The following is a 24,952-nucleotide window of genomic DNA, read 5'->3' on the forward strand; positions in this document are numbered from 1 at the left end:
TTTCCCCCACCCCAGTTAGAGAAGTAGTTCATCCATCCAGCCATCAGGTAGAACCCTCCAAAGGTCACAGCACAAAAGCAGTTCGCAGCGCATCTTTGTTTCCAGTTGCAGCTTTATTTCCACTTCAAAATCTATTTGTAAAAGTCACGGGACTGCCACGAATGCCACATACCATTCAGCAGAAAGCCGAAAAGAAGAGCACAGGTAGATGGACTCAGCTGCCCCACCTCCCCAGTGACTGGGGGAGGACAAGCCGAGCAGATCCTGGAGGTCAGCTGAGTCTTTAGCGGAACAGGAAAGCCCAGGGTCAAGGGGAAAATAACACAGACCCTGCATTGGGGGCTTCCAGTAAAGGCAGGAAAACACCAGGACATTAAAAAGAAGGCCCTCAGGTCCCTCTCCTTGCCCAAGAACACCACACCATTTGTTAGAAAGTTTGCCCACTGTGTCCCCAGTAGCAAAGCACAGATACAGTTTTACCAGCAGGAGCTCAGAAACACGCTAAGAGCCAAAGGCAAAGGGGTCTGGGGATTAGGGGTTGATTTTCAGCCCAAGACACAAAGCCAGCTCAGACTTCTGAATTTTTCCATCCTTATTCACATCGCAGTGACGCAAAAGAATCTCCCGGAACTTATCAAGGTCCACCCCGCTGATGCTGGGCTGAGGACAATAAAAATAACATGTCAGTAGGCAAGCCAATGGCAGCCCCACCCTTTCATGCCACCCTGCCTCCCCTCCGTGTTTGCTAAGCTTAGGGGACAGCCTGCCTTCTGAGAGCCCCTCCCTGGAGACAGGCCACGAGGGGGTGATTCTGTCTCCTCATCCCACCAGATGTTGCCAAGGATAAGTTTTCTGCCAACAAGCTCATTTCTCAGCATGTCCCTTCAGGCAAGAGAATGTCTATTCCCACATCACTTCTCTGCAGTTCTAACAGAAAGCCGGCCTTTTTCTCAACCATAATAAAGATATTTTGCCTTAGAGCACAGGATCGTCACCAAAATTCTGTCTCACTACGCTGCTGAGAGAAGGCACATTTATTATCTCCCCGTGGGAGGTTTCTGTGCCTCTAGTTTTTAAAAGGGTTACAATGCATGAAAATCTAACTAAAGACTTACGTTGTTGAGCTAGATAGGCCCCATCACATTTATTCCAAGGGACTGTTTCAGGGGCTAAGAAGGAATTGTGAATCAGGTCAGCTAGGAAAATATTCTAAACTCAAAGGCCTGCAAAAGTGAGCAATGCCGGAGCTAAGTGATTCTCCCTCGGTTATTTTATTTAATCCTCGCGGTAACTTTGCAAAGTAAATGATTATGCCTCGTTTACAGATTAGGACACGGAAGCTCAGAAAGAGCTGAGACATCTTGCGAAGCTAGAAGGTGGCAACAGCATTTTTGATCCCAAGTCTTTTGTCTCCAGCTAAGTGTTCATTTCACCAGTTCTCTCTGCTCTCATGGCGAAATCGCTGGCCTAAGGAAGCTGTATGAATGGTGACGAATCTAAATTTAAAAGTCAGCGTCTGGAGAGAAAGGAAAAAATCATATTTCCAAACCCCTTGATTGTGGACTAGTTATGAGTGAGCAGCAGAGGCTCACTCTGCAGGATTTGATTTCAGGAACCCTTGGAAGCAGCCCTTATCACCCAACCCCACCCCAAGGTTTCCTCACTTCCGAAGAAAGCTCTAGAAAACCTGCAGTAGGAAACAAAACCTTTCATTCTGCAACTAGACAGCCATATTAAGACAAGCTAATTTGCAGTGTCCCACAGGGTAAATGACTGACACGAAATCTACCCCTGATAGCAGGTGTTAACAGAGCGAAGGAGGGGAGAGAACAGCAGGAACGGGGAGCCATAAGGCAGAGCAAGAAGAAAAAACGCAGAAGCGGGGCAGGATTCTGGGAGATATCAGGAGGTGAAAGAGCCTGGGGCCAGAAGCTAAACTTGGCGAACTTCACTCCTCTGCCGAGAATCCCTGAGTGATTGGACTAAGAGGCTAACGCGTAACACATTGTCAATAGGTTCTCTTGTCGGGGCTCTAGAAGATAGCTCCCTGGGTGTCAGTGCCAGGCAGGTATCGATGTGGCCTGAGGAAAAGGGGCCTAGAGGTCCTGAACACAGCAAGCCACACTCTGTGGCTCTGTATCACAGGCTCATTTGTTGTACGGTTACAAGTGGAGATATTTGGTTTTCAGTATCCTCAACCACTTTTGCTAAATCCTTTCTGCAGCAAGTGACACCCTGCCCCAGGATCCTTCTAGTAAATTCCCACACTTAGAAAAGACTTGGGTGGTAGTCATGTACATACTAGCATATATCAATTTGCCAAGGCATTTATGCAATACCAAACTATTCTAAGCTCTTTTTTTAATTTTTTCTAATTTGTTTCCTTTAAGTGAGTAGAAATATCTTAGGTTGTGTGCAGGCATGTGTTGGGGAGGCAGTTGTGGGTATGAATGTGGGTGTGTGTGTAAAGGAAGTTTCTTTGGATCTTTTGAGTTGTGGGTTTTGGGTTTTGTGGGGGGTTAATTAATTAATTAATTTATTTTTGGCTGCATTGGGTCTTTTTTGCTGCACGCGGGCTTTTCTCTAGTTGCGGCGAGCGGGGGCTACTCCTCGTTGCGGTGGGTGTGCTTCTCATTGTGGTGGCTTCTCTTGTTGCGGAGCACGGGCTCTAGGCATGTGGGCTTCAGTAGTTGTGGCACGAGGGCTCAGTAGATGTGGCTCGCAGGCTCTAGGGCGCAGGCTCTAGAGATGTGGCTCGCAGGCTCTGTGGTGCATGGGCTTAGTTGCTCCGCAGCATGTGAGATCTTTCTGGACCAGGACTCGAACCCATGACCCCTGCATTGGCAGGTTAATTCCCAACCACTGCACCACCAGGGAAGCCTTTGAGTTATGTTTTTAATGCTTGACAAATCACCAGGAGTCAGGAGGACTGAATGCCACTGCTAAAAAAAAATGCTTGGATCACAGAAGACAAATCATTTGAAACCACTGAGGGCTTCCATTTTAATAGCAAGTTGCCAATATAAATGTATGCAGGTTCCTGATCTAAGGCCTCTATGAGTCCCCTCTTGCCAACAATCTTCTTGTCAACAACAGAGAAAATCAGATGGTGTACCTAGCAGGGAAAAGAATAAACTTTTGGAGGCCTGGGGGCAGGACCTCTCATCATCTCCAGGCAGACACCCTGGTCATCTCTGGCATCCCTTTTATTTGGCTTCCAACATTTTTGTTCACATTGCTACTTCTTGGTGGGTGCTTGGAATCTTCGATGTCTTGCCTTCCCACTTTCTAGTTTAGGTTGTAGATTCTTGTGTTGATTTCCTTGCTGTGCTAAGTGAGCTACAAGCTTTCAAAGACTTGTGTAGAAATTATGGTGTCTGCTCCCTTAGGGACTTGCTATCTGATCACACTGTTGGAGGACAGCCTTGGGTAGCATTTTCCAGAGGTTAAAGAAAAGGATGGGTGTTCTGGTAACCAAATAATTTTGTTAACACAAATTCAACATATGCATCATATATGACTGTACAAGAATTAAAAGGCTACAAAATAAGCTTACTTCAGGGTTATTATTGCAAACATCGGGGATCCTGACCAGGACGGTATGTTTAGAAACTGAACCAGCTCCCTGCTGACCCCATGGCATGCTCTGATAGTTGCTTTTAAAATAAATCCCAGATACTAGTTTAATTGTCCTGTGGCCCTTTCTTATAAGATGAAAATAAAGAAATAAGTCACAGGAGATGGCTCTACTTTATGAAGCTGAGAAATGTCAGATCCTCAGTGGTCTCAGTGTCAGGGTCTCAATGACCCAGTGGTCATACTTCACTACATCTTTCAAATTGTATGTGAATATATATTTAAGCAACCTGGAAGACTAGAAAGATCCAATAAAGATAGGCACCCTCAATCATCTGGCTTCAGGGGAGAACTAATTACTGTAACTAATTACTGTGTACATACTTTTTAGCTCAACAGATCAGCCTCCTATAAACTGCTTTTGTATTCCTGACCACAGTCTGACCCAATCCTTAGAAACCAGCTGTCTCAAATTGTCTGGTACTGACACGGAGAAGTGCTTTTTTGTTGCCCCAGTAGCCCCACAGAAATAGAGGGACAAGGACAAAAGTGGTGGGGATCCTCTGATTTCCCATAGAGGTGATATAAGTCCATCAAAGAGTGAGGCGGATTTCTGCCTCCAGCTCAGGTTTTTAGATGGTCATGAATTTTTCCCTTTAATTTTCTCTAGAAAAATGTCTTCTCTGCTCCGTTGCTGGTTTAGGTTTTACTTCCATCATCTCCCATTAACCTTTGGAAGCCATTGCCAAACCCAGAGACAGTTGAAAGATAATTGAAAGGATCTGAAGCCTCTGGGCTCTACACTCAGGCAATCAGGGGCCCTGGCTCCACAGCAAAGAGGAGGCCACACAGCTCTGGAAAACAGGTTCCCCATCCCATTTATTCTATCAAAAGCAAATTAAAACTTCAGTTAGGCAAGGCCTTCTGCTGTGCACCTTTAATGTCCCATAGATATTGCTCACTTTCTATTATAGAAGTCATTCTGGCATTAAATAGGTAATGAGTGAAATGGGATTTTAATTTAGCAAGCAGTGTAAAAGGCAATATCACACCAACGCCCAGCAACTATTCTGACTCTGCAAATGTTGGTGAAATCTCCAACAGGAGCACCACGTGAAGGGGACAAAGAAGTGGCAAGGGGCCAGTTGGGATGGGACTAATGAGAGTTAGGCATCCTGATAAGAGACATCTCATCCGTGCCTGCTTAACTGCAGTATGTAAACTTCCTGGAGATTTACGCAAAAATCGGTATCTGGGCATTTTTCCACGGCAAAACTCCATAGTTGTTTTGTTTTTTTTTTTAACATCTTTATTGGGGTATAATTGCTTTACAATGGTGTGTTAGTTTCTGCTTTATAACAAAGTGAATCAGTTATACATATACATATGTTCCCATATCTCTTCCCTCTTGCGTCTCCCTCCCTCCCAAAAACCCCATAGTTTTAATGAGATTTTTCAAAAAGGTCTGAGACTCCAAAAACCGTTACTAATTGTTGCTACTCAAATTTATTGCCATCTGGGCCAATCAGGAAATGACGATTATGTCCTATACAAACCTCAAAAGAAATCCCTAAGGATATGAGACTATGAAATTCAGTGTCTATACAGTCTCATAGAAAAACACCCACACAGGAGTTGGAAGGTATCTGTTTAACTGGATCGTGCAGCCAGTCAGTACAATTCATCAGGATCTCAAAGGAGATTGCTTTTTTAAACATTGTTTACCCTACGTGAAACAGCTCTGTGATGTAGATATGATCTAAATATCATCAGTCCCAATCACTGCCTTGCTAGGCAAAACAGCCATCTTAGGCTAGGTGTTAGAGCAGCCCCTTGGTGTTTAAAAAAAAAAAAGAGAGAGAGAGAGAATCCCAAGTACGGGATTTATTACATGAAATTAAAAGTTTTAGTTATTCTAATAACCAAGTCCACAGGAGAAGGACTTTCTGTAATGAAAAAATAAAGCAGTAAGATATATAGTGGCACTGTGCTCCTTTGGTAAAATAGATGACATTCAAATGATGGTAACAAGAAGCTTCTATGGGGGCTTCACTTAATTGAAACTACAAATGATCTTAAGAGAGAAGAGAGATTTTTGGGGCTTCAAAGTTTGAAAGCTCAAAGTTTGTTAAACAGACTACATCCCTAGATTTTCTCCAGCATTAATCTTTGGCCCTACTGATTCCCCAAAATAAACAGTGGAGTCAAAACGGCAACCCCAGTCCATGATGGGGCTGATCTACACAGCCGCGTGAAGTTACCTGGACAAGCTCCATCATGTCTTTGACAAACCCATCCACTTCCGGGCCTTCTAGGGCTCCAGTTTTACTCTGAAAAATAAAAGATCCAATCAACCAAATATCGTTTTCTTAAGTCAGAAAGCTTAAAGAATAAATTATACAAATAGACCAAATCTTTTGTGACTGCAAACAAGTTTGGAAATGGCATGTTCCAACTTATGGTCTCTGTGCAGGATGTGAACGCGCCACATAAATCAGAAGCACGCCCTGTAAATAACTCCCTCCATTTAACCAAATGGGAAGCAGTAGTTTTGAGTTCCTTGGCTCTTACAAATAGCATTACTATGACATGTACCGACTTTATTTGCTTCCTAAATACTAGGACTCAGTTCAGACTAGTGCTAATTGAACATCCACTGATCCTTTGAAGGCTAGATTGACATTTTTAAATTTTGCTTTATGATTTAGCAATGATTTAATGAGCATCAAAACACATTTTAAATTCAAGAGAGACTAGATTGAGTGAGCATATTAGAATTACTATATGGTTCATGCATAAAATCTTTTATTTTTTCTACCCATTTTATAAGAATGCCTATAAAATAAAATACATATTAACATATTTCAGTTTCTTCTCTAAAGTTCCAGTTAATGATAAGTCATCCATTCTCCTCAAGTTTTTCTAATCCTGAACCTTTAACATATTATAAAAACTCATTCCCTTCGTGTATTTACCAGACACTAATACAGTACTTGCTATATGCCAGGAACTCCTCGAAAAGCTTACGAACATGAATTCATTTAATTCTCATATAACAAGCCCATGAGGTAGGTATTATCATTATCCCCATCACCCTAATTTTATAGATAAGGAAACTGAGGCACAGGGAGGTTAACAAATTTGCCCAAGGTCACACAGCTCATGAGCCGTGATTCAAACCCAGGTAATTGGTCACAGAGTCCTATATACTTAAACAGTTTGCTAGACTGCCTCTTCCAGGTGATTTTCTTTTCTGCTTAGAATATGACACACAGATATCCAGTCTGATTAGTTTCAGGATCTCTTATGACCTTTCTCAACTTTCTTTTTGTTTTCCTTGCTCCGTGCATTATCCCACCTTGTCCTGAAGAAATTCAACCTCTTTGCCATACTTCCTTCTTTAGAATTATTATTTTCTCCCCTCTAAAGAAGGACCAAATAATAGGCTTATAAGAGAAATAGATTTTGTGCCAAATATGTCTGACTTTCCCCCTATTTCTTTAGGTTGGTTGTGTTTTTTTTATTTGACTGTTTGCTTTTGTGTTTGAGCATACTATGATAGATAGAGACCAAGAAGGAGAAACTTTCTTTTAGCTTGGTTACAAGGAGCAAAAAAATAATAATAGGGCTTCCCTGGCGGCGCAGTGGTTGAGAGTCCGCCTGCCGATGCAGGGGACACGGGTTCGTGCCCCGGTCCTGGAAGATCCCACATGCCGCGCAGCGGCTGGGCCCATGAGCCATGGCCGCTGAACCTGCGTGTCCGGAGCCTGTGCTCCGCAACGGGAGAGGCCACAACAGGGAGAGGCCCGCGTACCGCAAAAATAATAATAATAATGTTATTTTATTCTCTTCTCCACCATAAGTACTACTCCTATGTCTGTTTTTACTTAGTTCTCAGAAGTTTCATAGAGAAGCTGGGTACCTTGACATAGCAACACACACGTGCGATTGCTGTTCGTTATATAAGTTTAGGGTCTGTAAGTAGGATGACCCCACATAAGGGCTAAAAAAGCTTCCTACCTAAAGATGGCCAGCACAATATATTGAAAAGGCACACTTACGACATCATAGTGAGCAAAGATTTTCTCAAAGTCCCTCTTTCTTTCTTCAGTGGAACAAGCCTGTATATGGAGAAAGCATCATGTCAATCAGCAGTGTGAAACTTGTACATTTCTTCCACGGTCTTAGACAACTTTTATAAACTTTGAGTCAACAGTTCCTCATCCCTTAATTCTGACACTGAGCCTTATCAGTCTCTAGATAAATTAAAGGCAATACAATTAGATACCTTTCTTCCCTCCCTCTCAAATCTGTAGAGCAACATGAATGATACAAATCCACCTAGAGAAATGTCACCACTTACATCCATTTTAAATTGGAGAAGGAAGTTTTCCTGAAGAGCCAGAATCCTAAATGGGGGGAAAAAATTCAAAAAACGTTATCCACATGATATCTATCACCTCTCAATTACAAGTAGATTTATAACTCTGGTGTGAGGAAAAGGGCAGGCAACTTCCAGGTTATTCTGCAGAATAGGGTAGGTGCTTAAAAAGGAATTTGTACAATATAAAAACAAAAAGACGGGAAGGACTTTCACAAGGATTAGTAGTCACCATAGACAGACATCTAAAAATTCCAGCAAGGTTGCAGGTACACGATCAATATGCAAAATTCAGTTGCATTTCGATATACTAGTAATGGCCAATCCAAAAAAGAAATTAAGAATACCATTCCAGGGCTTCCCTGGTGGCTCAGTGGTTGAGAGTCCACCTGCCGATGCAGGGGACGCGGGTTCGTGCCCCAGTCTGGGAAGATCCCACATGCCGCAGAGCGGCTGGGACCGTGAGCCATGGCCGCTGAGCCTGCGCGTCCAGAGCCTGTGCTCCGCGACGGGAGAGGCCACAACAGTGAAAGGCCCGCGTACCGAAAAAAAAAAAAAATACCATTCCATTTACAACAGTATCAAAAAGAATAAAATACTTAGGAATAAATATGGCAAAAGAGACCTAAGACTTATAGACTGAAAACTATAAAACGATGTTGAAGAAAAACAGAGAAGAATTAAATAATAGTATTAAGGACATCCTGTGATCATGAGTTAGAAGACTTAATATTTTTAAGATGGCAATGCTCCTCAAATTTATCTACAGATCCAACACAATTCCTATAAAAATCCCAGTTGCCTGTTTTTGCAGAAATTGGTAATCTGATAATTGATGATCTGCAATTAATGTGGAAATGCAAGGGATTCAGAATAGCCATAGCTATACTTTTTAAAAGGGTAAATTACATAGTATATAAATTATACTCAATAAAAAATTATGTATTTCTCTTTCCTGCATAACTACAATTATACTTCAGTGGAATAGAATCAGTTTCAAAAGACTGAAGCATTGGATTTGTGTCGACTTTATAATCATGGGTATATAGAGAGAAAGGCAGAAAAAAATATCATACAACAATTTGGAAAGTTTTACTCCTTTGGATGCCCAGGGTAGAGAGAATTAAGTTGAGCCAAATAGAGGGTAGAATACCCTGAGACCCTGCAAGGAATACTGTCCTCATCTCTTTGCTGATACCAAGCCGTCTAAAGTGTATTGCCAGTCAGAGGACATATACTCTAGAGGTGATTGTCTAGGAGTAATCGGGCTACATTTCACTACTGGGGGCAGAGAAAGAAGATTCCCATGTGTAAATGTTTTAAGACCTTTTTGTCATTGAATTAGTTTCTTATTGCTGCTATAACAAATTACCACCAACTTAGTGGCTTAAAACAACACAAATTAATATCTTATAGTACTGGAACTCAGAAGTCTGAAATGGATTTCACTGGTGTTTCAAGGTGTTGACAGGGCTGTATTCCTTATGGAGGCTCTAGGGGAGAATCTGTTTTCCTGCCCTTTTCAGCTTCTAGAAGCTGCCTGCATTCTTTGGCTTATGGCCCCTTCCTCTGCTTCAAAGCCAGCAATATAACATCTTCAAATTTCTCTGTGATTCTGATCTTCTGCCTCCTCCTTCCATGTTTAAGGGACCCTCGTCATCACACTGCACCTACCCAGGTACTCCGGAATGATCTCTTTATTTTAAGGTTTTTAATTAGCAACCTTAATTCTATCTGCAACCTTAGTTACCTTTGCCATATAACATAAAATATTCACTGGTCCTGGGAATTAGGACATGAACATCTTTGTTTTACTTACCCCAATTGTCATTTTCAAATTCCATAGCAAATTGGTTTTAAAATAATGTAGTAACTGTCTTATTGCTTTGCATCTCTGCTCAATGCCACTTAACCCTTTCTTCAGTCCAGAACTATTCACTGAATCCTCCCATGTACATAACACTCCACTGCGTGAGAAGCTATTCAGGAGATTAAGGCATAGTCCCTACCAGCTAGGCAGGACTATAGTAGAGGGTGTTTGTAAATCTGCAGGGGAGCTTTTTGTTTATCACAGGGATAGAATGGCCATGACTAGTGCTCTGCTTCACTGTCCAGTGTACAATTGCCATCCAGCCTGACCCTGAGGAACCTGGTATTATAGTTGCTCCCTCTAAGGGTTCTATCCATGTATTTTTTTTTAACATCTTTATTAGAGTATAATTGCTTTACAATGGTGTGTCAGTTTCTGCTTTATAACAAAGTGAATCAGTTATACATATACATATGTCCCCATATCTCTTCCCTCTTGCATCTCCCTCCCTCCCACCCTCCCTATCACACCCCTCTAGGTGGTCACAAAGCACCGAGCTGATCTCCCTGTGCTATGTGACTGCTTCTCACACATTTGGTAGTATATATAAGTCCATGCCACTCTCTCACTTCATCCCAGCTTACCCTTCCCCCTTCCCGTGTCCTCAAGTCCATTCTCTACGTCTGCGTTTTTATTCCTGTCCTGCCCCTAGGTTCTTCAGAACCTTTTTTTTTTTTTTTAGATTCCATATATATGTGTTAGCATATGGTATTTACTTTTCTCTTTCTGACTTACTTCACTCTGTATGACGCTCTCTAGGTCCATCCACCTCACTACAAATAACTCAGTTTCATTCCTTTTTGTGGCTGAGTAATATTCCATTGTATATATGTGCCACACCTTCTTTATCCATTCATCTGTCGATGGACGCGTAGGTTGCTTCCATGTCCTGGCTATTGTAAATAGAGCTGCAGTGAACAGTTTGGTACATGACTCTTTTTGAATTGTGGTTTTCTCAGGGTATATGCCCCGTAGCGGGATTGCTGGATCATATGGTAGTTCTATTTTTAGTTTTTTAAGGACTCCATACTGTTCTCCATAGTGGCTGTATCAATTTACATTCCCACCAACAGTGCAAGAGGGTTCCCTTCTCTCCACACCCTCTCCAGCATTTATTGTTTGTAGATGTTTTGATGATGGCCATTCTGACCGGTGTGAGGTGATACCTCATTGTAGTTTTGATTTGCATTTCTCTAATGATTAATGATGTTGAGCATTCTTTCATGTGTTTGTTGGCAATCTATATCTTCTTTGGAGAAATGTCTATTCAGTTCTTCTACCCATTTTTGGATTGGGTTGTTTGTTTTTTTGGTATCAAGCTGCATGAGTTGCTTGTATATTTTGGAGATTAATCCTTTGTCATTGCTTCATTTGCAAATATTTCTCCCATTCTGAGGGTTGTCTTTTCATCTTGTTTATGGTTTCCTTTGCTGTGCAAAAGCTTTTAAGTTTCATTAGGTCCCATTTGTTTATTTTTTATTTTATTTCCATTTCTCTAGGAGGTGGGTCAAAAAGGATCTTGCTGTGATTTATGTCATAGAGTGTTCTATGTTTTCCTCTAAGAGTTTAATGGTGTCTGGCCTTAAATTTAGGTCTTTAATCCATTTTGAGTTTATTTTTGTGTATGGTGTTAGGAAGTGTTCTAATTTCATTCTTTTATATGTAGCTGTCCAGTTTTCCCAGCACCACTTATTGAAGAGACTGTCTTCTCTCCCTTGTATCCTTGCCTCCTTTGTCATAGATTAGTTGACCGTAGGTGGGTGGGTTTATCTCTGGGCTTTCTATCCTGATCCATTGATCTATATTTCTGTTTTTGTGCCAGTACTATACTGTCTTGATTACTGTAGCTTTGTAGTATAGTCTGAAGTCAGGGAGTCTGATTCCTCCAGCTCCGTTTTTTTCCCTCAAGACCACTTTGGCTATTCAGGGTCTTTTGTGTCTCCATACAAATTTTAAAATTTTTTTGTTCCAGTTCCGTAAACAATGCCATTTGTAATTTGATAGGGATTGCATTGAATCTGTAGATTGCTTTGGGTAATATAGTCATTTTCACAATATTGATTCTTCCAATCCAAGAACATGGTATATCTCTCCATCTGTTTGTATCATCTTTAATTTCTTTCATTAGTGTCTTATAGTTTTCTGCATACAGGTCTTTTGTCTCCCTAGGTAGGTTTATTCCTAGATATTTTACTCTTTTTGTTGCAGTGGTAAATGGGAATGTTTCCTTAATTTCTCTTTCAGATTTTTCATCATTAGTATATAGGAATGCAAGAGATTTCAGTGCATTAATTTTGTATCCTGCAACTTTACCAAATTCATTGATTAGGTCTAGTAGTTTTCTGGTGGCATCTTTAGGATTCTCTGTGTATAGTATCCTGTCATCTGCAAACAGTGACAGCTTTACTTCTTATTTTCCAATTTGGATTCCTTTTGTTTCTTTTTCTTCTGTGATTGCTGTGGCTAAAACTTCCAAAACTATGTTGAATGACAGTGGTGAGAGTGGGCAACCTTGTCTTGTTCCTGATCTGAGTGGAAATGGTTTCATTTTTTCACCATTGAGGATGATGTTGGCTGTGGGTTTGTCATATATGGCCTTTATTATGTTGAGGAAAGTTCCCTGTATGCCTACTCTCTGGAGGGCTTTTATCTTAAATGGGTGTTGAATTTTGTTGAAAGCTTTCTCTGCATCTATTGAGATGATCATATGGTTTCTCTCCTTCAATTTGTTAACATGGTTTATCACATTGATTGATTTGCATATATTGAAGAATCCTTGCATTCCTGGAATAATCCCCACTTGATCCTGGTGTATGATCCTTTTAATGTGCTGTTGGATTCTGTTTGCTAGTATTTTGTTGAGGATTTTTGCATGTATGTTCATCAGTGATATTGGTCTGTAGTTTTCTTTCTTTGTGACATCTTCGTCTGGTTTTGGTATCAGATTGATGGTGGCCTCGTAGAATGAGTTTGGGAGTGTTCCTCCCTTATCCATGTATTCTTGATCCAATGATTTCAACTCTCTATCTGCTCAGAATCTCTTTTTACCTTTTTGTGGACAATCAGAGGTGGTTTTGTGTTCGGCTAGACTTGACAGAAACATGCTGACATCATCATGTGTCACCACAATACCAGCCTCACAGAGAGCACTTTTGCAGATACTGGACCTCTTCTGCTGTCATCCTCCCCTCTTCCACTTCTAACCTGCAGGCACTTGGCGCCCCACGGAGGATACACCAACACTCAGAGACCACAGGGTGCAGCTGTGAGTCTGATTCTGTTGTTATCTGTCCTGAACTAACGATTCAGTATTCTCAGAACCGTTGAATGGGATTCAGGACTTTTTTTTGTTGTGGGACACTTATGTAGGACCATGAATGTCTGGCCTTTGAGGGCAGGGCTGGCCCATTTATAAAATATTTTGAAAATGTTGTGCATTGTGCTTTTCTGGGGAGAAGTGCTTTTATGATCTTCACAAAGATATCTGTTACCCCTAAAGATTCACCTATTCTTTAAGACTTCAGGTGAGACTTGATCTCTGCCTTTCAAAAAGAAGTGTATGGTGTCAGCAAACCCCTAGGAACATGTTTCTGAATCTATGACACCATTTTCACACTACTCACCTTGCCAAGTCATTAAGATCCAACCGGCCATCATTATTTTTGTCAAAGATCTTCATCTGGAATGCAGAAGGGGAAAGGAGTGTAAGAAATACTTGCAATGGAAATTTATTTTAAAAGTCGTTAAAGTGCTTTTCTGTTTTGCTCTTCTGGTTATATATTTGTCTAAATTGGCTGAGGTTGACTCATATCATAGAGTACTCTCTGTAGAGTATAAAAGAAATAGTGTTCCATGAAGGCAAAAGTAGCTGAGGAGGATATGATGTAGGAGAAAGGCTGCCTTGTGTAGGCCTCAGAGGATTGTAGGAAGGAAAAGAGAGAGAGAAGCAGAGATGGCAGAGTAAAGTAGATGTGTGACCTAGCTCTGCTGGAAGGGGATCTGGAGGGAGAGGAGAACTAGCTAAGGAAGGACAACTTTGAGCGGACAGAGTTGCTGGGGCTTAGCTTTCCTGGGACCCTCTGAGCACCCAAGGGTTTGGAGGCTGAGTCAAGGACCAGTGGACCTTCTATGGGGCTAGCTGCGTATGAGGTGATGCTGGAACAGAGGGTGGGGGTGGATCACTGAGTCAGCAAGCTGGAAGGAGGATATGGCAGAGAATTAGTGGTCTGCATCCAGCAAGAGTTAGAGGATGGCTTCAACCATGAATGTCAGCCAAGTAGCAGCAACTGTGTGTTCAACAGGCGTCACCATGGAAACCAGAGCATTGTGCCTTGGGACCTCGACTCCTCCCCTTCACCACGAGGTCCAGTAAGCTGCTTTTTCTCTCCTTACCCAGCTTGATGACATTTTTAGAGAAGGGTCTTGGTTGGATCCAGAGGACAGAGAAATCTAAGAGACTGAGCTTTTCCTTTGGCAGAGACTTAGCCTTATTCAAAGAGGCTGTTTGAATTTATTAGATCAGGCTAAATTTTTTTTTTAACATCTTTATTAGAGTATAATTGCTTTACAGTGGTGTGTTAGTTTCTGCTTTATAACAAAGTAAATCAGCTATACATATACATATATCCCCATATCTCCTCCCTCTTGCGTAGATCAGACAAAGTTTTAAACAAGATATAAGAGGTTTGTTCTTAGAAAGCTAGATTATCTTGAGTTTTAAGCAAATAGTAGCTCAGCTTGAAAGACATGGGCCCATCTTTATTGCTGTGCAAACTTACACAGCACGTGTAAGGGGGAAAAGCCCTTTGCTCAAAATTGGCTCAAGGAAGAACTGAACACTAATGTGTAAATTATGCTTCTGCCCATCAGAAAATTGGTTATGTGGTTCACGTAAGAATCAGAATCAGAAAAAAAAATCACTTGCTTAATTTTACTACCCCTGTGTGTGTACACATGGGGGTGATTAATACACATATTCCCGTGTGTCTACTCTTCTAGTTGACTGGGATATCTTTGACTACAAGAAATACACATAACAAGGGAAGCTTGAGACATGCCTATTGCACCAGACCAGAAATCAGACCTCTTGTCACATTAGTAAAGTCATATGATCTCTTTGGGTGCAGCTTCTCCAGCTATAACTGTGCCCATGATTTTAACTCTCCTTATCAGAAGAACCCTATTTTCAAATGAAATTCTGCATGGTGCTTGAATGTGTAAAGCAAAGAAATGGAGCTGTACAAGTAGTGGGTGGAAGTGGGCTGGAGCTTTGTCCTCTAGGTTCCCTCTCAATCCTGAAGTGTTGCCTCTGAACCCAACAGTCCAATAACCACTGACCGAATTAGGGCCCAGAGTGCATCCAGCTCTGAAAATTAATGATTTCATGACTTTGTCAAAGCACTTGAAGGGGAGTAAGATTGATGCTGAGCACTTTTCCTGGTAAAGTCAGCAAACAGAGTCCTTCAGAGCAGGTTCCAGTGTGGCTAATGGGAGGACTGAGTTCTTGGGAAGACTGGGTTCTTAGGTATCCAGGGACCTCAGTGGCACCTGTCCTTGCACTTCACCCCTGAGTAATCGATGGTCAGCATCTCCTCAAAGGATGCTGTTTGACTACTGAACGGTGGTGTTCAGAACACCCAAATTACATGCACCACAGCACTGTTTCATATGCAAGTTCACTGCAACCGCCACGAGGGTATCTTCCACCAGAAGCCATCAGTAGAGTAGTAACTGGTTGCTAATCCAGGTATATGAATTTACCAGGATTTTCTTCCTCCCAAAACTTGATTATGAAAAAGAAAAAGCCTCAGAAAATGACCGGTTTCTAAGAGGGAGGGAAGAGTAGGCTCCTAATAGTTCATGATCTCAGTAACTGAGAAAGTTGTTTGTAAACAGGTCCGTACTAACTCACGGAAGTTACTAACGACCTTTGATGAATTTTGAATGTTTGGCAATTTGGGGTGGAGGGTGGGTGGGCATAATGGCTTCTTAATTTTTTAAACTCTAATAGTGACCATTTGTAGAGCAGCCAAAACTTTGTATGTTATTTCATTTAATCATCACCACATTCTCTGAAGGTAAGAAAGAGCTGCATGCCACACACGCAAGAAACTGGAATGTAGAAAGATTGATTTGTCTAAGAAAGTAGCAAGCTTTGAATCCAAGCATATCTGTCACCAGAGCTCTAGAGCTCTTCCCATAAACCAGGCTCTTAGCTTTATAGAGTCTGGGTAGCTTAGAGTTAATGTAGTTTGCTTCATGGTTGGTTATGAAATAAAACAACTGGTGCTATAGATTATGCCAGAGATGTGGTGTTTACCTTTTCTAATTGCCCTTCTTTCCCTGGGAAAGCAAAAAAAGATTCTATTTATGTGAGTTTCCCTCTGGCCTTAGTGGTCACGTGCTCGTGGCACAGGTCCCTCCTGGAGGGCTGTGGTGACTCACGGTGCTGGCGGTGGGAACAAGATTCCATTCTGAAGGGCTGATTGTTGAAAAGTTGTGAAGGGCCCTTAACCACTGTTCTCACTTCTGCCACTGCCTTTTCCAAGATTGAACATCCACACATTTTTGAGTACTAAGTACATGAAAGGTTCTATAAGGTCTCCTGGAAATGGAACACAATGACTTACTGACAAACTCCTTAAAATTCTGTAGATCTATGGCTCCCCTCAAGAGACCCTTCAGAGACTGTAGATCTACCCAGCATTCTCCTTAGATTGAATAATAGGTTTACCTTAATTTTTCGATTACTTAAAGATGGCATGGTGATTGTGAAATGCAAATTCATTTAAAACCATTACTGGGTTAATATCGGGTTGGCCAAAAAGTTCATTCAGGTTTTTCCATGACATCTTACAGAAAAACCTGAACGAACTCTGTGGCCAACCCAAATAGTAACTTCTTACCAGAAACAGTAGATCCAAAGTATGACTGTTGTCATGTGGTGGGAGAGGCAGTCCGTGAATTTTTTAAACAATTGATAATTTGAGTTGCGGTGCAAGGTCAAAATTATGCAGATAGTTCAGCAGAGTGAAGAGTACAAAGTATAAGTCCTTCCTGTCCCTGTTGTAAAGGTAACTACCATTCACAGGACTGTGTATCCTTCCAGAAACTTTTTAAACATTTTAATATGTCCATCTTTATTTTTTTGGACAAATAGGACCCCATTCTATGTATTATTTTCCAACTTGCATTTTTTCATTAAGCAGTATTCTTAGAAATCACTCCTTATCGGTTATCTTTTTTTTTTTTTTTACTTAAAAAGAGTTCCTCATTAAAAAGTCTGGAAGTTGTTGCCATACACAATCTCAAAAAGGATTTAGAGGGCCCCCCCCATATTACTGAATCAACGATTGTATGTTGAATAAGTACCATGTGTCCGTCAACACGTGAGGCACTGTGAGAGATTCTCAGACATCATTAAGGTGGTACAGGCTTTTAGGAGCTTACAGTGTAATTGGAGAGGCAAAAATGAATATCTGAAGTAAGATTCAACATTATCTCCATGACCACTGAGTCAAAGAAACAGAACAATATGTTAGAATATTGACAAACACTGAGAGAGGAGATGGGACTTCAGATAAATCTCGAAGGAGGGGCAACTTGAAAGGTATGGTTCACATCCACTGGGGTGAGGAAGATCACCAATGGAACAGGACTGTGGGGGAAGGTCAGAATGTCAGTTTGGGACATGCTAAGTTTGAGAGGCTTATTGGTCATCCAAGTGGAGACACACATCCAGGTATATGCAGGCAGCTCAGAGAAGTGCTCTGAGTCAGAGATATAAATTGGAGGCAGTCACCTTTAGTTAGTATTTAAAACCATCAGACTGGTTGAGATCAACGGTAGAGTGAGGGTGGACATGGAATAGAAGAGATTTCAAGACAGCCTGGTGGCGGAGCGGGGGATAAATTGGGAGATTGGGACTGACATATACACACTACTATATAAAAAATAGATAACTAATAAGAACCTACTATATAGCACAGGGAACTCTACTCAATACTCTATAATGGCCTATATGGGAAAAGAATCTCAAAAAAGAGTGGATATATGTATATGTACAACTGATGCACTTCGCTGTACACCTGAAACTAACACAGCATTGTAAATCAACTAGACTCCAATAAAAGTTAAATTAAAAAAGAAAAAAAGCACAGACATGTCTCAGATTGGCCTGGATCAGAGACCTAGGGGGAAGGAAGCAGGTGCTTTAATCCAGGCATGAAGGGATGAGAGCTGGGACCAGGGTAGAGGCTGGGGGTATTCTCTTTGCCTGCCACATTCTCAGATTTTACTTTATTGTTTTACAGTAGTTCAAGTTCCATGCTCTAATTAGGGACATGCGCTTAATATCTCCCACATGTATTAGCTTACATTTTACAAAGCTCAGTATTACCAAATAATATTCTATTCAGACAGCTAATCTTTCCCCCTGCCAGGTGTTGGCAGCCTCTCTTAATTAGATGTCATAATTGGATTTTGTTAATAGTTTCCTTCCTTGTACAGAACATTAATTACGAGTTTACATGAGACAAGGTCTGCAGACCTCAGCTTTTCTCTTCTGATTGGATGTTCTGCCTTGACTTGTTGATTGTTATGTTTCAGACAGCTTTCAAGTGTGCCAATCCTTATTTGGGTCAATTTGAATTCATTAGTAGGTTACATCTCTTAAGTGAAGCATTTGATGCTAAACCTCAGAACCAAATCTTTAATGCAGTGCTGCTGTGACTGTGTCCATTGCTCATTAAAAAGCCATTAAAGCAGCCTTAAAGTGATTTCACACTTGGTGTATCACTTAGAGCTCGGATCCTAGAAGGTTTTTCTCAGAATGTTGAGTTTCTAAAAGTCAGTATACCCAGAAGTCTCTAAGGAAATGTAAAGAGTCTTTAAAAAAAAACAAACAAACTGTAGTCCAGTTCCCATATCTGTTCATTGGAAAAGTATAAGTCGCCTTTACAATTTAAGAAAGAAAAATGAAATAGGTGGGCCAAAATCTCATTAAACTCATCTAGTCTTGAGGGCAAACTCAGATCCTTGGGTGGAAACTCTTTCACTGGATTCCTCAACACTTACCTATCACCCCAGCACATAAAGAACCAGTGAGGGGCTACCTGGAGTTTAATTGATCATGGGCCTTCATGGGACAATTTAGAGCAAAAATGAATACTTAACTGCAGCACACATGAGCAGAAGACCCCCAGGGTTTTAGCAATGAAACAGACACATATAACAGGAGAAACAGGACAGTCTTGGTCAACTGTCATTTCTCAACCTCTAGATACTCAAAAGTTGGCTAAGACCACTCGGATTCCCCTCAGCTACTTCACAGGACTCTAAGCTTCTGGATCCAAGCTCAAAGCCATCAAAGGTGTACATTGCCATTTCTTTTTTCATTTCATAGGTTTTCTTCAGCTCAGGGCATTCCATTGTAAGAGCTGCCAGCCTGAGGTTTCTTAAATGTAAACCGTAGAGCTGTGGAGAGAAGCGCTCTGGGCAACTAGGGCTGCGGGGCTGATGCATGATGTGCGGAATTTCTTTTCAGCCCAGTACTGACTTTCTAAGCAGTCTACACTTCTCCTCCCTGCCTTCTCCTGCCCCTTATAATGGGATGTTTGACTGATGTGACCCCTGGGGCTTTATGCAGCCACAATTCACTCTTCTTCTCTTTCTCCCTTCCCCAGTTTAATCAGTGTTCCTCTTTTCTCCAGAACAATTTTGTGGAACCCTTTCTTGTTTCTTTCATTAATTTGTTTCCATTTTGGTGTTTAAGAAGTTGTCAATTCTTAGGAGTATTTAGGGACTTCATGAGGAGAAAAATCCATTTTTCTGGGTAATAAATTCTGTTGTGGCTGTCAGAGCTCCTGTATTATCTTTAAAAATACTGAGAGAGGGGCTTCCCTGGTGACGCAGTGGTGGAGAGTCCGCCTGCCGATGCAGGGGACGTGGGTTGGTGCCCCGGTCTGGGAAGATCCCACATGCCGCGGAGTGGCTGGGCCCGTGAGCCATGGCCGCTGAGCCTGCGCGTCCGGAGCCTGTGCTCCACAACGGGAGAGGCCACAACAGTGAGAGGCCCGCGTACCGCAAAAAAAAAAAAAAAAAAAATACTAAGAGAATCCTAATCTCCTAACATGGCTTTGTCCTCACCTTGCTGTTCACTTTATGCATAGGGATTTGTGTCTCTTCTTGATCTCATAGAGCTCAGCCCTCCCTCTTTTGAAAGTTTTCATTTTAATAATTTGACATTTAGACTTTCAGATGTGAATGTTATGGTTTGAATACAGTTTGAAGCTGGATTTGGGTCTGAATTTCCACTCCGTCCTTATCATCTCTGACCTGTAATCCTCAGTTTTTTCATTTACAAAATAGGGGTTTAAAAATACTTATTTCATAAGGTTCATGTGAGAATCATAAGATGTTTGAAAAGTGCTTCACACAGGGCCCAGCACAGAAGGAACTCTCAATTATTAGGATTAAAATATTTAATACTAGAGCAAACACTGGCTACGTTTCAATGAAAATAAAGTACTGTGTGGGGCTTCCCTGGTGGCGCAGTGGTTGAGAGTCCGCCTGCCGATGCAGGGGACGCGGGTTCGTGCCCCGGTCCGGGAAGATCCCACATGGCGCGGAGGGGCTGGGCCCATGAGCCATGGCCGCTGAGCCTATGTGTCCGGAGCCTATGCGTCCGGAGCCTGTGCTCCGCAATGGGAGAGGCCACAACAGTGAGAGGCCCGCGTACCGCAAAAAAAAAAAAAAAAAAAAAAAAAAAAAACTGTGTGTACTTTGTTAAGAAGACATCTTTAAAAAAATTTAAGTTTAATTCTTTTCACCTACCTCTTTTTTTTTAATTGAAGTATAGTTGATTTACAATGTTTCAGGTATACAACAAAGTGATTCAGTTATACATATATGTGTGTGTGTGTATATATATTTTTCAGATTCTTTCCCATTATAGGTTATTACAAGATATTAAATATAGTTCCCTGTGCTATACAGTAGGTCCTTGTTGTTTATTATATCTATATATCTATATAGCAGTGTGTATCTGTTAATCCCAAATTCCTAATTTATCCCTCTCCTGGCCTTTCCCCTTTGTCCACCTACCTTTTCTTGTCCTGCCTTTGCTGAAGCTCTAGAATTGCTGCTTCATTGCAGTCCATCTTATTTTTTAAAAAATCCAGAAAACTTTTCAAGAATCTTTTAATTGGATCTCAAGGTGAAATTGCTGTATTTAAGGGCTGAAAGGAAAATTGGACTCAATTCCTACTTATGGGTCGATACTGTAGGGCAGTGATGCACACAGTGGGGATGAAAGGGAGGGACCAGAGGGGATGTTTGCTCCCTTTCCCGTTCTTACCAAATTTCCTCCCAGTTGGAAGACTCCATAAGGTCAGAGACCGTATCTTCCTTGGTAGGTTCTCCCTAAATATTTGTTGAAGGAATGAACTCATATCTTTGTATGAACTAGCTTACCAGAGCACATTCTAACCTGACAGAGCAGCATTAAGAGAGTGGGGTTTTGGTGAGGGAGGGGATATTCTCGGTCACTTTGAGACCCTACCTCTCAGCCCAGAAAAACCATCTCAGACCCAGCTTAAGAAAAGGAGCAGAGTAACGCGACTTGCAGATCCACAGGGGCATATACTAGGCTCGCCCTGCTCTGACTGTCCCTTCTCGATTTGCTCTGCTCTGTCTCCAAGCCTCCAGCTCTAGCCCTCACTCCTGTCCCACTGCCTGGTTGGGATCCTTCTGGGTGACTCTTTGTGATGAAGGACCCCATTGAGAGACATAAGGAGGGAGCTCAGCACTTCCAGGCTCCCTTTCTGGTTCTGCCCTGGAGGGTCTGGTTTTAAACAAGGAAAGAGAAAAAGGAGAATTTCGGAACATGAAGCACTGCTTGAGGAAAGCTGGGTCTGGGCAAAATGCTGCGATGTGCAGTATGCAGTATGCGAGGCACCTCAAGAGGGATCGAGAGTCGTGATGGAGCTGGAGGGTCCCAAGGAACACAGACGAGGGAGGCAGGAGGGTCCCAAGGGCAAATTTCAGTCATATTGTTAGGGTTTATTCATAGCTGTTTATGAGGTAATAACTGAAAATTCAGTTCAGACAATGCGCATTAAGTAGCCCACTGTGTGCCAGGCTCCGTGGGAGGGCTGAGAACGCAAAGATAAGATGCCACCTTGCCCTTGAGGAATCACAGCCTAGTGGAGTACGAGATCCATAGACGGTGGCAGTGTCATCCTTGACTCCCAGCTGCTTCATCAGGAAACCCTACTGATTCCGTCTTCCGACAGATCTAGTTCTCACCTCCTCTGCTACCCGACCCTGGTCCAAGCTGCCATCCTCTCTCACCTGGATGGAGCAATGGCCTCTTAACAGGTCTTCCTGATTCCCTCCTTGCCCATTTCGGGCTCTTCTCAACACAGCAGCTAGATCATGGCATCCTCTGCTTCAAATCCTCCAGTGGCTCTCCATGTCCCTCCAACTAAAACCCCAGGTTCTCACAGTGGCCCCAGAAGCCCAACCTGGTCTGGCCTACATCTCATCCTTGCTTACTCTGATCCAGCCACACTGGTCTCTTCCTGTTCCTGGAAATCCCCGGCACACCCCTGACCCAGGGACCCTGCTGGCTGCACCTTTGGTCCTTTCTCATGTTGCATCTTCTTGAAGGGCCTCCCCTGACCACCCTATTGAAAATTACACCTCCCCAAGCGCCCATCCTAGCTGCCCTGCTGCCACTGCCTGGTCTACTTTTCAATTTTTTCCATCCCACTATTACCCTCTATCATGAACTGTAATTTATTACTTATTGTGTTTATTGTTAGTGTCAGTCTCTCCTTTGTCTGTTTCACTCACTGTTGAATCCTTGATGACTAGAAGAGTGCCTGAGGCATAGCAGATTTTAAGGAATATTTGTGGAATGAATTACATGGATGACTATGATGTTAGGACAGTGAAATACACAAGATAATATAGGGACACAGACGGGAGGCACTTGGATCCACTATAGAAGAAGGTTATGGAAGATCTTCTAGGGCAAGATGACGTCTAACTAAATCTTGAAGGATGAGCAAGAACCAGGTGGGGAAAAGTAAGGAAAAAATAGCCAAGCTGTGTGAAAAAGTCAGAAAGCAGTGGCTTAGTATTCTAGTTGGAGGTGGAGGGAAGCCCCTCAGAGTCAAAGGTATTCAAAGAAATACTGGAAACATGCTGGAGATTCTAAATGCAAGCATTTCATTGTGTGGGGCCTGTTTTATACATTAATAAAATCAAGATAACAACAGCCAGTGCTAACATTGTTCAATCAATGTTGAAAAAAATGCCCAACTGGAAGAATAATCTCCTTCTTATTCTCTCCCCCAGGCAGTTTTCAGTCTAATTTCCTTTTTCAGATTATTCATTCTATTAGAGGGTTTCACTGGAACTTTCACTCTTTAGTGCTAAGTACCTATTTACTCAGGATTTCAAACAGCGTTTTGCATGCTGTTACCACAGGTCAGCATAGTAGAAAGCCAGATAATTTCCTTGATTGAGACCCTGGCCTGCGCTGTGACTCTGTCCTTGGCATCAGCTTTGCTCCTGTCCAGGCCATTTACAAGGTGTCATGGTCAAGAGCACATTCTTCCTTCCCGGGGCTAATGCCCTTGGCTGGAAGCAGCATTTGGAGGAGTCAGAGTACAGAGTGAGAGCCAGGAAGATGCAGGGTTGAAAGCCAGGAGAGCCCAACTTCCAGTGTAACTGGTGCCTTAGGCTAGGCAACTTAACCTTTCCCAGTTAATCTGATTTTTATAAAACGAGTCTAGGGATTCAACTTGGTGGTGACTTAGTCACTTACCCTTTCCAAGCCTCAATCATCAGATACACAAAGGAGCAGGAACAATGCCAGTGCTATAAAGGAGTTGTTAGAATGAATACAGTATTTGGAAACATCATTTAAAGGCCTAAATAGATGAACCTAGTGGTGCACATTTTAACAGGGATCCATAAAACTCTTCTCAGTGATGCGCTTCCGTGGCTGTTCACCGGAAGGTTCAGTAAGATGCGTCTACTCAAGAGCTCTTTCTATAATTAGTGTAGCAATTGCACAAGTAATTGTAAAGTACTTTTACAAGTAATTTGTAAAAAAAAAAAGTAAAAAAAGTAAAAGAAAAAAAGTAAATTGACCTTTACCAGCAATTTCCTTGCTTGTTAATTAAGAAACCTACAGAGTTTGATTGGAATGAAGCCCACATCTGGGGATGGGAAGGGGCCTGGGGGGCAGAAAAATGGTAGAGAGGCCAGATCCAGTTCAATACAGAGTGTTGATTAGCACTGGGAGAAAAGCATCAAGTTAGGAACTGGAACAGAATATGAGGATGAGTTCACCAAAGGCAGCTTCTCCTGCTTCACCATTTTCCAGGGAGCTTTGATGCTGAAATAGTCCTGGGGTCATGTGGCATGAGGGGCGAGTGAAATAATGACAACAAGGGCCACAACAACCGCTACTGGAAGAGCTAACATGTACTGAACATTTATTATTCCCCTGATGCTCTGCAAAGTGCTGCATGTGCATCCACTCACTTGCCCTCGCAGAAACTAGATACTATTAATCTCCATTTTTCAGATGAAGTAAATAAAGTTGAGAGCCTGGACTGTTTCTCAAGGCCATGGCTAAAGATGGCAGAGGTGGGACACACAGCTCCCATCTATCTGATTCCCAATTGCTCTAAATCAACTTGCTAAATGAGTAGAATCATCCACTGTACCAGACAATGTTTCTGGGCCCTGAGGAGGCAGCGGAGAAGCGGTCCTCATGGAGATCGCATTGCTCGGTTACCCGCCATGGTACCAGCATATTCTTCCAGCTTAGCCTCAGAAATGGCCTTTTTGTGGTGGCGGAAGAGGTCTCGGAGGGAGTTCTGTGACATCAAGAAAAGAGCTGCATTTGATCTAGTGAGCAAATAAAAATCTAGAAGTCTCAAGAGGCTGTCTGTATTTTAAGAATTGTGATCCGTTTGTTTTAGGAAGGAACTGAAATGCATTTAGCAAGCCATAAATCCAACATACAGTTTCTAAACCTTCTAAACATGAATCCGTTTTTTTAAGTAACAAATTCATATCCATGTTTCTTGGAAACACAGAAATCA

General features: G+C 42.0%; 1 protein-coding gene across 1 annotated transcript in view; it reads right to left on the minus strand.

Moving 5' to 3' along the window:
* Positions 1–531: 531 nt before the first annotated feature.
* The window catches only part of SCGN (secretagogin, EF-hand calcium binding protein), a 37,406-nt gene continuing 12,985 nt past the window's right edge, over positions 532–24,952 (minus strand). Inside the window, exons 6-11 of the mRNA XM_060164255.1 lie at positions 24,647–24,724; positions 13,451–13,506; positions 7,940–7,985; positions 7,638–7,697; positions 5,838–5,906; positions 532–660 (exon numbers count right to left, since the gene is read on the minus strand). Of these exons, the coding sequence (XP_060020238.1) occupies positions 532–660; positions 5,838–5,906; positions 7,638–7,697; positions 7,940–7,985; positions 13,451–13,506; positions 24,647–24,724 (438 nt within the window). The remainder of the gene's footprint in view (positions 661–5,837; positions 5,907–7,637; positions 7,698–7,939; positions 7,986–13,450; positions 13,507–24,646; positions 24,725–24,952) is intronic.

This window comes from Lagenorhynchus albirostris, chromosome 10, assembly GCF_949774975.1.
Source record: "Lagenorhynchus albirostris chromosome 10, mLagAlb1.1, whole genome shotgun sequence".
NCBI classification, from domain to species: domain Eukaryota; kingdom Metazoa; phylum Chordata; class Mammalia; order Artiodactyla; family Delphinidae; genus Lagenorhynchus; species Lagenorhynchus albirostris.